The 15312-nt window shown below is 34.5% G+C and overlaps 1 protein-coding gene across 1 annotated transcript in view; it reads right to left on the bottom strand.

Moving 5' to 3' along the window:
* The window catches only part of LOC110448539, a 53010-nt gene that overhangs the window by 20748 nt on the left and 16950 nt on the right, over positions 1 to 15312 (bottom strand). The window contains exons 5-6 of the mRNA XM_021494826.1: positions 14632 to 14709; positions 7861 to 7969 (exon numbers count right to left, since the gene is read on the bottom strand). Of these exons, the coding sequence (XP_021350501.1) occupies positions 7861 to 7969; positions 14632 to 14709 (187 nt within the window). The remainder of the gene's footprint in view (positions 1 to 7860; positions 7970 to 14631; positions 14710 to 15312) is intronic.

The raw sequence follows: 15312 nt of genomic DNA on the forward strand, positions 1-15312 counted from the left end.
GAATACTTTTGGATATGACCAACATCTGTTAAATATACAATAATAGATGGGCTAATAATACCAGACATGGGCTTATCAGTGAAAATGCATGGTTTAAGGTTAATGCATCTTCTTTTTTACTTAATTTCATACTTGTATGAGTATAATTATACCTGCGTTCAGAAACCATCTGCAGAAACTTCATTAATATAAGTGCGGTCTCCTATTGTAGGTGGTCTCTTAATACAGGTTCAATTAACATGAAATTAACTGCATTTGGCAAGTTATCAAAGTGGTCTCTTAACACAGGTGGTCTCTTAACACAGGTGGTATATTAACACCAGTGGTCGCTTAACACAAGTGGTCTCTTAACACAGGTGGTATATTAACACCAGTGGTCGCTTAACACAAGTGGTCTCTTAACACAGGTNGTGGTCTCTTAACACAAGTGGTCTCTTAACACAGGTGGTATATTAACACCAGTGGTCACTTAACACAAGTGGTCTCTTAACACAGGTGGTATATTAACACCAGTGGTCGCTTAACACAAGTGGTCTCTTAACACAGGTAGTCTCTTAACACAAGTGGTCTCTTAACACAGGTGGTCTCTTAACACAGGTGGTCTCTTAACACAAGTGGTCTCTTACTGGTAATATAGTGGTCTCCCAATCAGGTTTGACTTTTACAAATAGCTTTAAAAATGTTTGAGGACTTTCAAAAGTAAATTTACGAACCAGAGTGTGATAAATATCACATAATTTTTCTTTTTTAAATCCTTAACTGTCAAGATATGATCAAGATTTCTATTTAGACAAACCTTTTAACCTAGAAATTTTCAATTTGAAATGAAATTACTGTACAATCATGAAGTTTTTATGGGAAATTAAATAGATAGCTAAACACTCATCAAAAGAGAACATTCTTAATTGAGTACAACAACTAGATAATTGGTACATATTGATAAAATTTCTCCATTCAAGAACTTGAAAATTGAATATTGCAAAGTCAAAAAGTCTACTACTTACGACACTTCAAGAGCAGTGAGGCTAGTTTGTTAAAGGTATTGGAGAGAATGGGACGACGTAATGTAATACGATGAAATTAATCTTTCCCCGACAGATACAATCAATGGGGTTATTCAGAGGCGACGAAAATCGGCAATTAGCTTGGTTGAACGATCACAGTGACATTTGTTGTTTACGGAGGTGTATACGCCAAATCAATGTCAACTTATATTTAGGCTTGGATTTAATCCTCTTGTAAAACGCTCACTAGAGGCGTGAATAACATTTTAGGCAGAATTGGCAGTTATAACGATTGGGATTTCAATACTTTCCCAAGCATTTACGTACAGAAACCTTAAACCCATGACTATGTACCTTATGATTCCGTTATTTATACTACCGAGCGAATCTTTAACCAAAGGAAATGAGCTGTGCATGTGATCGAAATCTTAAAAGTTGGAGGTAAAGAAAACCGTATCAGGAATTTCTATGACTATCACAACAAGTCTTATATCATATTCTTTAGATCTACTGTCGGTCATAAAAGTTGTGTTTGTGTACAATGCTGCAGGTCTGTAGGCCAACTTGATCCCCATAAAAAGTGACATTTAACTTCAGGTTTTGCAGAAAGGCCCTGCCTAAGGACCAGTTCTTACACGTATCCTGTATGTTATTTATATAGAGGGATTTCTTGTGTATTGATATATGTAAAGAAATTCATAAACGAAATTATTTAAATATTTTGCAACTGACTGCAAGCAATATATTCTGCCCCATACACAAGTCTGCCTCCATAACCTCCTGTACGCTGGGGGGAACTACCAGACAAATATCCCCAGACTTGTACCTATCATAATACAACACCTTGGATTAGTCATACTCGAAATAACCTTTATATTGTAATCTATTTCCTCTATTAGATATTTCAAAGGGTTCAGAATAATGTTTTTCTAGAAATTTTCAAATATTAAAAAAATGTTNGGGGGGGGGGGGGGGGGGGGATTAGACATACTCGTAATAACCTTTTTATTTTAATCTGTTTTCTCTGTTAGATATTTCAAGGGATTGAGAATAATGCCAAATGTCAGTCATTTAAGTAAGTTATGAAGCATCATGGCATACAATCATCTTTTAAAATGAATTTTGCATAATATAAGTGAGGAAAAAGTTTGAGAAATTTTCTACTTTTAAAAAACTGCTGACTTTGCTGAAATAGGTTCTTATTGATCTGAAAATTCCAATTTTCCAGTCAACTCAACTTATACTGCATTTAGGATGTACTCCTGTCTTTTCATGTAGATAGATGAGGTTATATGACATACATGTGTAGAAACTAATAACACAAATGTTTCATGGTATACAGAAATCTCAGTGACCTGATGGCTATTGATCCAGGTTCCACTCACTCACTTACTCACTCAGTACACCCAAACCAAAACGTCTAGACTAACAAGGTTCCACTGTACACACAAACCAAACCGTCTAGACTAACAAGGTTCCACTGTACACACAAACCAAAGCATCTAGACTAACAAGGTTCCACTGTACACACACACCAAAGTGTTCAGACTAACAAGGTTCCACTGTACACACAAACCAAAGTGTTCCGACTAACAAGGTTCCACTGTACACACAAACCAAAGTGTTCATACTGACAAGAATCTACTGTACACACAAACCAAAGTGTTCAGACTGACAAGGTTGTACTGAACACATAAACCAAAGTGTCTAGACTAACAAGGTTCTACTATACACACAAACCAAAGTGTCTTAGACTGACAAGGATCTACTGTACACACAAACCAAAGTGTCCAGACTGACAAGGTTCTACTGTACACACAAACCAAAGTGTGTCCAGACTGACAAGGTTCTACTATACACACAAACCAAAGTGTTCAGACTGACAAGGTTCTACTGTACACACAAACCAAAGTGTCTAGACTAACAAGGTTCTCACTGTACACACAAACAAAAGTGTCTAGACTGACAAGGTTGTACTGTACACACAAACAAAAGTGTCTAGAATAACAAGGTTGTACTGTACACATAAACCAAAGTGTCTAGACTGACAAGGTTCTCACTGTACACACAAACCAAAATGTCCAGACTAACAAGGTTCCACTGTACACAAAAGCCATAGTATCCAGACTAACAAGGGTCTACTGTACATACAAACCAAAGTGTCCAGACTGACAAGGTTTTCACTGTACACACAAACCTTGTATTAACAAGGTTTCACATTTTCCGATTGTTCGGATTGATATTAAGGTTCTTATGTACACAATTTAAGTGCCAAAGTAATAAGGTTCCACTGACCTTATGAAAACGGATCAGATGATGAAGATCTGAGTTCAAACACATAATGAGCGGCTGTTATACTCTCTATTGATAAGAGATGGATGAAAAACATGGAAATTTGATATAAAACACAGAAAAGTTGACTTGTCACAGCATGCAAAGCTATCAAAGTGATATTATACACACCTGGGCACAATTGCCTAAGCTTGGTTAACTTGACAATTTACAAATGCAATTTTATTTTTGCCAAATTTCAATATGTTTACATAAATCTTTGATTTGTTTCCTTCATTCATCATCAAGTATCCTTACTGTCATTTAAATACTGATTTAAGTTCTGAAGTTAAAAAAAAAAGAATTTTAAATTATTCTGGAGAAAAAATGTAAAAAACATTTCAGTTAAGCTGATGATGCTTTCAACAAACTGAGACAAGGAAATAACTGTATACAACAGGTAACTTTGCTTATGTTTTCATTGAATTCATTTTCTCCTCAATTTGAATCTAAATGATTCAACCCAGGTACTCTGAAAAAGTAAATTCGCAATTCAATATTCAAATATGGTAATGCATTTTCCTTGAGGTTTAATTTGGTATGTTTTTCAATAGAATGAGTCAGAGTTCGTAACAGGATGTTTTTTTATGTTTAAACCCTCTGTACCAGTTGATTTACTATCAGCTTACAAGGGAAGCACATGAACCAAGTGTAACTATGTACACTACTTATATAAAGGTTTTTTTCAATTCAGGAAAGGAGTACACTGTAGTTGATACAAGACCTCAAAGACAAAAAACCTTCATTGATTTTCTACATTTTTTGTCAGCTTAGGATCCCTTCTCATGTTAAGTAAACTTTTCAATTGAGAAAATATTTTCAATTTCTTTTACCAAATATAGAACTCATGAAAATTATCTCCTGCTGTGAATCAAACATATTTCATAGTTGTCTCCCTCATTCCATATTTCCAATGAGGGAGAAAGTGTGAGAAACACAACTGAAACTGCTTTGCTCAATTTATCTTTCCCTTTTTATGTATCAAAATAACTCCAAAAAACATTCATTTGATTCAGACACACCTGTTATAATCATCACACACACTCTGCAGTAACTAGGAGATCATTTGACCACAGGATGTAGATTTTGAGTTTGTGTGAGTTTGGACTTGAATGAGGGAGTTTCAAGTCACTCCTAATGAGGGAGGGCTGCAATTGACAGCTGTGACATTTTCAAACTACAATGTTCAGTATTGTAGTATTGTACTGGATACCATACATTCATTGAAATGGTGGAATAAATGTTGAAAATTTAGGACAATATTATATCAAACTAAAATTATTGTCCATTTTGATTAATAAACCTTACTTTGTAAAAATATGGATAAGTTTCTTCATGTTTATTCAAAATTATGTCCCATTTACTTAACTAAGTTCAGGACAGGTAGAGGCACACTGGCAAAACAGGAAGATAGATCACTACATGTATTATAGATTCTAAAAATATTTACATGAATTCAAATTACCCCACAGAAGCACAAATCGGTGGCACTCAACCCCTGGTATTCTCTATTTCTATGTATTTTACGATTTGCATATAGAATCTAGCATAGGATATTTGCTATTAATTTTTTCTTTAACAAACATGCCATTTCTGAGTATTTCTGATATGGAACCAATTTTCCATTCATCACTTTGATTGTGATAATATGTCACTCTCTACATGCAGTGCCAATATATCAAGTGTTTTATATTCCAGTAATTATCTAGAGTTGTCCCATACATATACAGAAGGAATTTTATTTCTAATTATTGTTCATGCCTGACTTGGGTATACAAAACATACAGGTTACCGTAATTGGCCTTTAAAGAACACTGGAGACTTTGTTCTGACAGCCAAGTTAAGGCAAGTACTGTAATACCACACATATGGGCAGCCTGTTGGCAGCATTGATATTTTTAAACATATTGGTGATCTTTGTAATAATAAATAATACAATTTTCCTTTTAATTCCTACATAATTTCTGGATATAGAAAAACAAATATTTTTTATTGATAGTCTTTGTTCAAAAAACTAAATCTGTATTTTTTTTTGTTTTTTTAATAAGACAATAAAAAAAACATGTTTCTTTCGTGTTTCATGTAGGGAAGGTAGGTAAGTAATAAAGTTTATCTTTCCTTTTTTTATTTAATAAGGTAAATATTGGAGAGTAAACTTGACTTGAAAATTGACAACAACATTTTTTATTTGGCCTAAGAAAAACATTGCAGACCTTTTTTCACACACCTATCCTCCATTAGCAATGAACAAAACAGTTCCCACTGTGAGAGTAATAAATATAACTAGTATTGCAGAAATGTAATTCATCTAACAGCTGCTTTAAAAAAAATGGGTGGGCTTATATGTGAGCATGGCCTTATCTTAGGTAAAATATGGTATAGGTTTCTGAGCGATTCCAATGTTTACCTTGTGCAATTTATCAATTCACTTTTACCTGACTGAACCTGTACAAGTGTCGCTAGAAGCCATTACGTTTTAAGTACAAACTGCGTAATTTTAATCAATGTTCCACACCAGGATGGTATTTTAAGGTTCAACAAGCTTGATGTGGAAAAACAAAATGTCCATACTTTTTTAACAGAAGTGATTCTAGACTACTGTTAACTATCTTTAAAGCAAGTTAGAAATTTTGATGAAACATATGAATTTTACAGAATATTGTCATTTTGATTTTCTGTATAAGGTACAAATCAATTAAAACATATCCAAATAACAAGATATTAACTTCAATGAGTTCAAAACACATCCTTTACCTTCAACATCAAAACTGTCATATATTTACAGTAGGTTTTTGATGTAGTCAAAATACAATGTGTGTAAATTTCGACAGGTGTGTCTATTCATCTATGAGGGTACTTGAAAATATCTCAGGTACGCCAGGTACAAATTTGTCCATGAAAATCAAAAAATCGTTAAAACACTGCACTTCATGTTTGTACACTAAATAAACAATTTTCAGGCAAACCAAACATCTCCAAAGCAGAAGAGTTGTACAATTCCATGCAAATTTTTGTTTGGTTAAGCATTTTGAGATGACCGAGGGCTTAAATACAGCTACTTGGTCAACTCCAAGGGCTTAAATACAGCTACTTGGGGTTTCCTATCTTTTGTAAATTTTACTTAAAATACTGTGGCCTACACTTTACAGCTAAAATTTCAACATTATTTAGGATCACTTTTTGAGCAAACTTTATTTCTATATCAAATAATTCATCAAACTTTATATATATTTTACAACAATTACGAAACAAGTTCTACCAATTTATATTAATCACGCTTGCCTAGATGGTAGCGAGCAGGAGGTACTTAATGTGGAAGGAAAATGGATTATCTGGAGAAAACCCAAGTGGTCGGGCAGGTGACCCCATACCTTTTCATGTCTGATCGGGGAATCAAACCCAAAAATGATCTGGTGAAAGGCAACAGGGGTTTTATTTGTATATAGGTCAGCAATCCTTACCATATTCAAACTTTAAATCATTTCATATTCTTTATAATTGTATGGATTGTTAATCAAATGTTTCTGACAGGCCTGGAACTATAAAGATGACATCCTCTTATAAGAATATAGACCAAAGAACAAAGGTTGTTGTAGCTAATTTGAAAATATTTTGAGGTTGGGAAGAAGACATATGAAAGCCCTTTTTGGCCCCTTTTCATCAGTGACAACTTTTAAACTTGTAGGCAAGGGGTATTTGTCTCTTTTATACTTGACAAGACATTTTACTTGTAGTCAAGTGTATCTCTGGTGTCAAAGACACTTAGGTATTAACAAGCGAGTGTATTTCTAGGGTTGTAAGTGTCCCCTTCTTAATCACTGACACGACACTTGTCAGAGAAGCATATTTCTGGAGTCAAAGTGAGCCCCACATTTTTCATCACAAAAATGACACTCGGGTACTTGAAATTGAAGGCATCGGTACCAATACTGAGTGGACCCTATTTATCAGTACTAAGAGGGACCCTCTTTATCACTGAAAAGTCACATTTTTTGCAATGGTAATTCCAGAGTCAAACAGGCCCTTTTTTTTGAGTGATTACTGGACTGAAGATTATAACGCTTGCTTTTTAAAGCAATGGTATTTATGGGGTGACAGAGACCAGTCTTTTTCATCACTGACCAATAGTGCTTGACACAGACTTACTTGTCAGAGAGGATATTTCTGGGGTCAAAGTGGCCCCTTTTACACCCCTGATCAATAGTGCTTGACACAGACTTACTTGTAAGCAATGGTATTTCTTGGGTAAAAGTGGCCCCTTTTTCATCACTGACCAATAATGCTTGACACAGACTTACTTGTAAGCGAGGTGTTTCTGGGGTCGAAGTGGCCCCATTTTCATCACTGACCCATAATACTTGACACAGACTTACTTGTAAGCTAGGGTGTTTCTTGGGTCAAAGTGGCCCCATTTTCATCACTGACCCATAATGCTTGACACAGACTTACTTGTAAGCTAGGGTATTTCTGGGGTCAAAGTGGGCCCTTTTTCACCACTGAACCATAATACTTGACACAGACTTACTTGTAAGCAAGGGTGTTTCTGGGGTCAAAGTCGGCCTCTAGTTGCCCTTGACACCATTCAAGGATGTATTTCTTTGCAATTCCAACACTTCTTTGGAACACTCCACGTTCTGTGAACAAAAAATATAGTGTTCCATTATACTTAACATCCATAAAATGCAAATACAGAATCTAGTTAATCTGAATTAATGTCTCTATATTTAAACATCTCCAAGGAAATAATATCTGTGTAATTTGTCCACCTGTATATATATATATTACGAAGAGAACTGTCCTGGACCTGTGGAATTCAGTTAAGACAGATTTTATAAAAGGAACCGAAGGCAATTTTAACCTTAGAGTCCAAGCACTTTATGCACAATTTAAAATGACAATTTACATACAAATCCATAAAGTTCAGCATCCAACAATGTTTTAGAATCCGGTATTTGAATTTGCAAAATAAGCAAGAGCTATAAACCCGGCAAAGTGAATAACAACATTGAGATGTAAATTTAAATTCAGAGCTTTCACTCACATGATGTTTAACCCTTTTACCCCTATGTAACTTTAGTAGACTCTACCATGCATTGATATGGATGAGTCTATTATGGTCTACAGTTGTGAAAGGGTTAAATCTAAAACCAGGAATACACAATTTTTACAGAATATATTTGGTGGCCAACTGAACAACTTATATTGTTTTTTTTATAACATCACAACAAAATTTCATCATTTCAAAAAGCATTTTTAGCAAGAAACACATCCATGAAATTGTGAGTTTGAAATTTAAACCTACCTGAATTTTGAAATGAACATGTACATGAAACATAAACATGTTTAGAATGGTCATGAAGATATATACACGACTAAGTGTCTACATGTATAAGTAATGTTTTAACTTTCATGGTACCTTGGGCAATAGTATACAGATACCAGGGTAAAGTTGTTAAAAGCATGGTCAACTTAACGAAAAAGTGGAAACAGAAAATTTTCATCAAATTTTTATAGTTTTCTATTAAAAATTTATAACTAAACTTACATGCATACCAGAAATTTTAAACAGTTTTCCCACACATTAACTTAAAGAAGAAACATGGAGTATATTCTAATAAAATTGAAAATTTAATAAATTTTTCAGTAAAGAATTTTTGATAAAGCTAACAATGCTGTGTAAACTGTGCCCAGTAATCTAACATTAGCGTCTTTCTCATCATGTATTCATGACGTTTACAATAAAGTACTTAAGACCCTTGGCTCTAGTCTTTGTAGGTACTATACGAGTATATCCTGATCAACAGAATGTTATTGTTTGTCGAATGAAAATCATACAGTGAATGATTTCTATTTTAATGTTTTTATCTAGAAATTTAATGAGTTTTATTTTTCAAGCTTGAAGGAACGTGTTTAATATAAGTTCAAATGAACACAATTAAATATCAAAGCCTATTCAACATTTACTGGATGTAAATTAATATTTTAGCATTTTCTGAAATGGACATTAGATTTTCAAGTGGTTAATTCAATTTTCTATCTTGGTTCTATCTTGGTAGCATGATGGTCAGGTCAGACTGGAGAGGATAGCTTGGACAATGTGACCCAACTTGTTACCCATTATACATGTACAACTGAAACAGGACATGTTCTTATAGGAAAACATTGAATGACAGAGTCAGACATAAAATCAATGCAGCCGAAACGCAACTTACATATAACGTCCTAGCTCATACAGGAATTTCCTATGTTTGCTGAGCATGCCGGATGATAAACTCTTACTTAATGCGTACAAACACTTGAAAATTTACAACCTGTTCCAGGAATTACACCTGTTGACATTTTTTTTATGATAAAACATTCAGAACTTACACACTTCTTTAACTCATTTACCTCTGAAGACATATTTGAACTCTTCCAATTCAAAGGTTGGAACAGTCCATTATGAAATTTTAGGGGTGAATGAGTTAGTCAGGTCCAAAGCGCATTTTTTAATAAAATTGTTTTACAATATTGATATAGAAGCATATATGAGCAATGTTTCGATTACATTGTATTTGGGTTTCCTTGTATAGTTAAACCTGTATCAGGAGACCACCCTCTCAGGAAGGTAAAACACAGGTTGTCTCTTAATAAAGGTTTTATTCACAAAGAATTTTTTTAAGAGGGAAACACAAGAAGTCACAACAGGGTGTGTGTCCATAAAACTGTTCTCATGCAAACTATCTTTCTTGTAATTCACTTAAATCATGTGACATGGTCACCAAGAGTAGTGCAAACTTTGAAAACAGTATAAGGCTTCCAGTCTTATCTAAATTCTTCCAGATCATTGGAAAAATGTTGATTTTTGATTAATTTATCACAGAAAAAAGAAACTGGGCTTGCATGAGCACAGAATCCTAATGTTTGAGCATGAGAACAGTTTCATGAATATGAATAAAACCCTGGTCTCCTAATACCTGTGGTGTCTTTATAGAGATGGTTGTAAAGAGTAATATGGACTATAGTTTATCATTGTTTTTGTTTTAATTTTACATTAAGTGGCATTTAACCATCAATTGTCCCCATACATATTCCGTGATGTTCACAGTAGTGCACCTTGAGAGAATATATATAATTATATATATATATATAAACTTAATTTATTTTACAACAGTTATGGAACTTTTTGAAGTTATTTCAACTTACCAGGTATATTAATCACTGACTCTCGTTGACCCAGATATTAGCCACTGGGAGTCTTAATGTGCGAGGAAATCGGTGTACCTGATTGGAGAATCAAACCCTGGTCGCCTTGGTGAAAGTCGACTGTGTTATCTACTACGCCACCCGGCCACCCTTTGAGAATATATTTGTAAGTACTTGGGTTTCATACCATCATAAATAATAAAGAATATGTATTTTAGTACTTATATTTATATTAAAAAAAAAACCAAATATTATCTATATAACCATTATGTGTCTTTGCGTGAATGAAGAGGAAATAGCATGAACTTAAAAGAAAAATAACCCTTCAGGACTTGTATTCAGAAGAAATGGGGTAAAACTCTCTACCTTATAATCAATACATTAAGGACTGAAGGACGCAGCACCTATTATTTGTAGATGCCATTTTTGTGTGAAAACCTTTCCAACAATAGCCTGTATACTTCTCAAATTGGTGTGAAACTTAGTTTAAGTGACTTGAGTGTTAAGTTAAATTTAGCTAGACAAATAGTAATGTCTGGGTATTTGACCTGAAAACATCAGAGCCAAGAACTCATTAACACTCTTCTATTAAATATTTAACCCTTTTTCAATGTCTAGAACACTCAACACCTTTGAAGCCATCAAAAGTCGGTATTCAATGATCCCTCAAATCAAAAATAAACTTAACATTGATGGAAAAAACTATAAACACTTATGAATGTCGTAGACACACAAATGTAGTTGGGAGCGAAATAAAGTCTTCGCCGAGGTCGATTGTATGTTGGTGTACTTAGTTTGTATGTAAAATCAACTTGTGAAAACTTGTGCCATTTACCGTCTCGTAATCAAGTAGAAAAGTAAATATGGGATTATTCACCCTTCCAAATAGGAGTATGATGATTAGTTAGCTTGAAAACATATTTAAAGTTCCAGGCCCCACCATTTCCTGACTGTGTCATATTAATTTGGTTTGCGTTACAGGAGTTTCAAAGGAGAAAATCTTCTGTTAAGGAAGTTGTCCTTGAAATTAGAAAATGCTTCCCTAAGGAAAATTTTATGATCAGGAAATTTCTTAATGTTGAGAAATATTCTTCAAGAGTACGGCCTGTCAATATACAGTAGTGTTCCCATGTACCACATCTTATTAAAACTTTTTGCCATGAAAGCCACCTCCATCCCAAAGGCACCCCTGTAGATATGAGGGATATTTGCCTGCTAAATAGATGTGTATATATATGGAGACGTTAGATATCTATATACAAATATACACCAGTTAATACCAATGTGATCCAAACTACATGAATTAAGTACAGTAGTAGGAGCCTGATTTGTGGGCTTCCCTTCAGAATCAAGGAATTTCTGATGTGCCCTTGGCTTATAAGGCTAAGAAGACATTATTGAGACAAAAACTGATCTACTTCATTGGGCCCCATAGAAATTTCCATACCTTTTTCATTTTTTTTCTTTTCCCCTTTCAGCCTTTTCAAACGAATTTAATACCTGCTTCAAAAATGGTTCATATATCCAGCAATAACGTCAATTTCCACTCAATTATTTCTCTGAAATACGACTATTTCACTCAATGAAACTTGTCTGTTAATTACAATAATACTTTTCCCATAAAATTGACTAGGTCATTCTTAGTGATATGGTCTGAATGCATGTTGCAACAAGAATGTAAACAACAATGTCAACAATGGGAAGCGATATCACAATCATATATTGATGCTGTCAAGGCCAGAAATTATACGCTAGTTATTGCTATATTTAAGGGATGCGTGAATCTTGCTATGGTCTAGATTATCGAAGTGATTAAGTTAACTGTTCATTAGACAAATTCAAGAAAAACTGCTTTGCAGTTCATTAAATGATGACATAAACATAGTTGATGAACCCATGAATTTTGAGCCAAATGTTTGCAGTTTGTTAAATTTGTCTTGATCTCCATCACCTTGTGAACTTGAGATAGTTAAGGAACCCATGAATTTGTGCCAAAGTTTTGCAGTTTGTTAACGTTGTCTTGATCTCCATCACCTCGTGAACTTGACATAGTTTATGAACCCATGAATTTTGAGCCAAATGTTTTCAGTTTGTTAAATTTGTCTTGTTCTCCATCACCTTGTGAAATTGACATAGTTGATGAACCCATGAATTTTGAGCCAAATGTTTGCAGCTTGTTAAATTTGTCTTGTTCTCCATCACCTTGTGAACTTGAGATAGTTAAGGAACCCATGAATTTGAGCCAAATGTTTGCAGTTTGTTAAATTTATCTTGATCTCCATCACCTTGTTAACTTGACCATAAAGACAGGAATTATTCCATTGACTGTATTATATCAAATTAAAACTGTTCATCAGTACAGTACCATTCCCGACAGCTCTTTTCCTTTTTACTAAATGATTCTAACAAATCTTTAAACCGGTCGAACCCAGGTATTATAGACGTAAGGCACCTTTCTATTAAAACCCTTTCTATTAAAACCCAGGAGATCACAAGAATTGTGGGATTATAATTTGATCGTAAATGCTGGAACAATATTATGATAGCGAGGCCCTGGGCCTGTCGTCAGCTGTCAATACAAACACCTCAACGGTGAATATCCGAAAAGGTGACATCAAGCAAGAGAATCGGAAACCAAACATTTAGGGTCCCGTTGGCTCGAGTTAAGGGTTTATCGGGGTAGAAAACCACCTATAGTCCCTTGAGTACACACGGCCAGGTACCTAGAGACTACATGTAGTGTTTAAAATTTGTGTAAGTCTGTAGACTATACACCACAGCTATGTTGAATAATATTACAATAATGTTAACATGGAATTTATGGGGTATGACATATATATACCAACGACACAAATCTGTCATCTAGTTGAGTACTGCCTTAATATTTCAAAATTCGTTTTCAAATATTACACCCAATATGAATCGCTGAATAAATTCATGCTTAATCATGTTATGTTGTTGTACGGTTTGTTCGGTTTGTTTTACGTCCTATTAACAGCTATGGTCATTTAAGGACGTGCCAGGTTTTGGTGTTGGATGAAAGCCAAAGATCTGGGAGAAAAACCATGTACCTACGGCCAGTACCTGGTGACTGCCCCACATAGGTCTAAAACCCGCAACCCAGTGGTGGAGGGCTAGTGGTAGCAGAATGTCAGATGCCTTAACCACTTGGCCACCGCAGTTCCGTTACTGTAGGGAGGTTTATCAAATGTTCTAACCCATACATTATGTACTTCAGTGTTAGCTTTATCTTTGTCGTCCCATACTTCAGTGTTAGCTTTATCTTTGTCGTCCCATACTTCAGTGTTAGCTTTATCTATGTCCCATACTTCAGTGTTAGCTTTATCTATGTCCCATACTTCAGTGTTAGCTTTATCTATGTCCCATACTTCAGTGTTAGCTTTATCTATGTCCCATACTTCAGTGTTAGCTTTATCTATGTCCCATACTTCAGTGTTAGCTTTATCTATGTCCCATACTTCAGTGTTAGCTTTATCTATGTCCCATACTTCAGTGTTAGCTTTATCTATGTCCCATACTTCAGTGTTAGCTTTATCTATGTCCCATACTTCAGAGTTAGCTTTATCTATATCCCATACTTCAGAGTTAGCTTTATCTATGTCCCATACTTCAGTGTTATCTTTATATATGTCCCATTCTTCGTGTTAACTTTATCTGTGTCCCATATTTCAGTGTTAGCTGTATCTATGTCGCATACTTCAGTGTTAGCTTTATCTGTGTCCCATACTTCAGTGTTAGCTTTATCTGTGTCCCATACTTCAGAGTTAGGTTTTTCTATGTCCTATACTTCAGTGTAAGCTTTATTTATGTCCCATACTTCAGTGTTAGCTTTATCTGTATCCCATACTTCAGTGTTAAATTTATCTATGTCCCATACTTCAGTGTTAGATTTATTTATGTCCCATACTTCAGTGTTAGCTTTATCTATGTCCCATACTTCAATGTTAACTTTATCTATGCTCCATACTTCAGAGTTTAAGGTTTATCTATGTCCCATACTTCAGTGTTAGCTTTATAGATGTGTCATACTTCAGGTTAGCTTTATATATGTATCATACTTCATATGCAATGACGGACATCACAAACTTACCTATTGGGTGGATACAGTAGTTCAAGATGATCAGCCAGAGGGCATCAAGCATAGACTTCACATCCTTGTCCAAAAGATCTGAAAAACAGAAAAGATTGTCTTTAAAATGAAGTTAAACAAATTATCAATCTTTATCCTCTAGTATCACAGTGTCAGCACATCTGATTTCAAGCTTGAGTCAGAGACTGTCTGTCTACACAAGTAAGACTGCTTCTATTAGTTTATATTTATTACATACGTACATCAATCTGTGTCTGTTCTGTTGAATAAGGGAGACATAAATAAAACATGCTATTGCATTTGTTCACTGATTTCCTGATATGGCTAAGTTTCAAAACTATTCATGATTTATGCAATCTCTTTTTGTATTTTGTTGACTTAAAAATAAATTCCCCTGAAGGTACTATCTCTTAAACAATGATTATTGTTCTGGTCCATCCAGCTGTACAAAATGTAGCTACATGTATAAGGTTAAGCAAACATGCTGCCAAAAACCCTTGTGAAAAACTCAGGTACACATTCTAAGTAATTGTGATCTAATCATTTTCAGTCCATAGACACTTGAATAAGTTGTTTTTTATTCACCTCTTTTACCTCTATTACCTCAAAGAGCCGTAAGGATGTATGCTTACTTACATAAATTATAATACCTGTAATTTTGTGTTAAAATTATCTCCCTTG

The sequence above is a fragment of the Mizuhopecten yessoensis genome, unplaced genomic scaffold, assembly GCF_002113885.1.
Source record: "Mizuhopecten yessoensis strain PY_sf001 unplaced genomic scaffold, ASM211388v2 scaffold4121, whole genome shotgun sequence".
Classification (NCBI taxonomy): domain Eukaryota; kingdom Metazoa; phylum Mollusca; class Bivalvia; order Pectinida; family Pectinidae; genus Mizuhopecten; species Mizuhopecten yessoensis.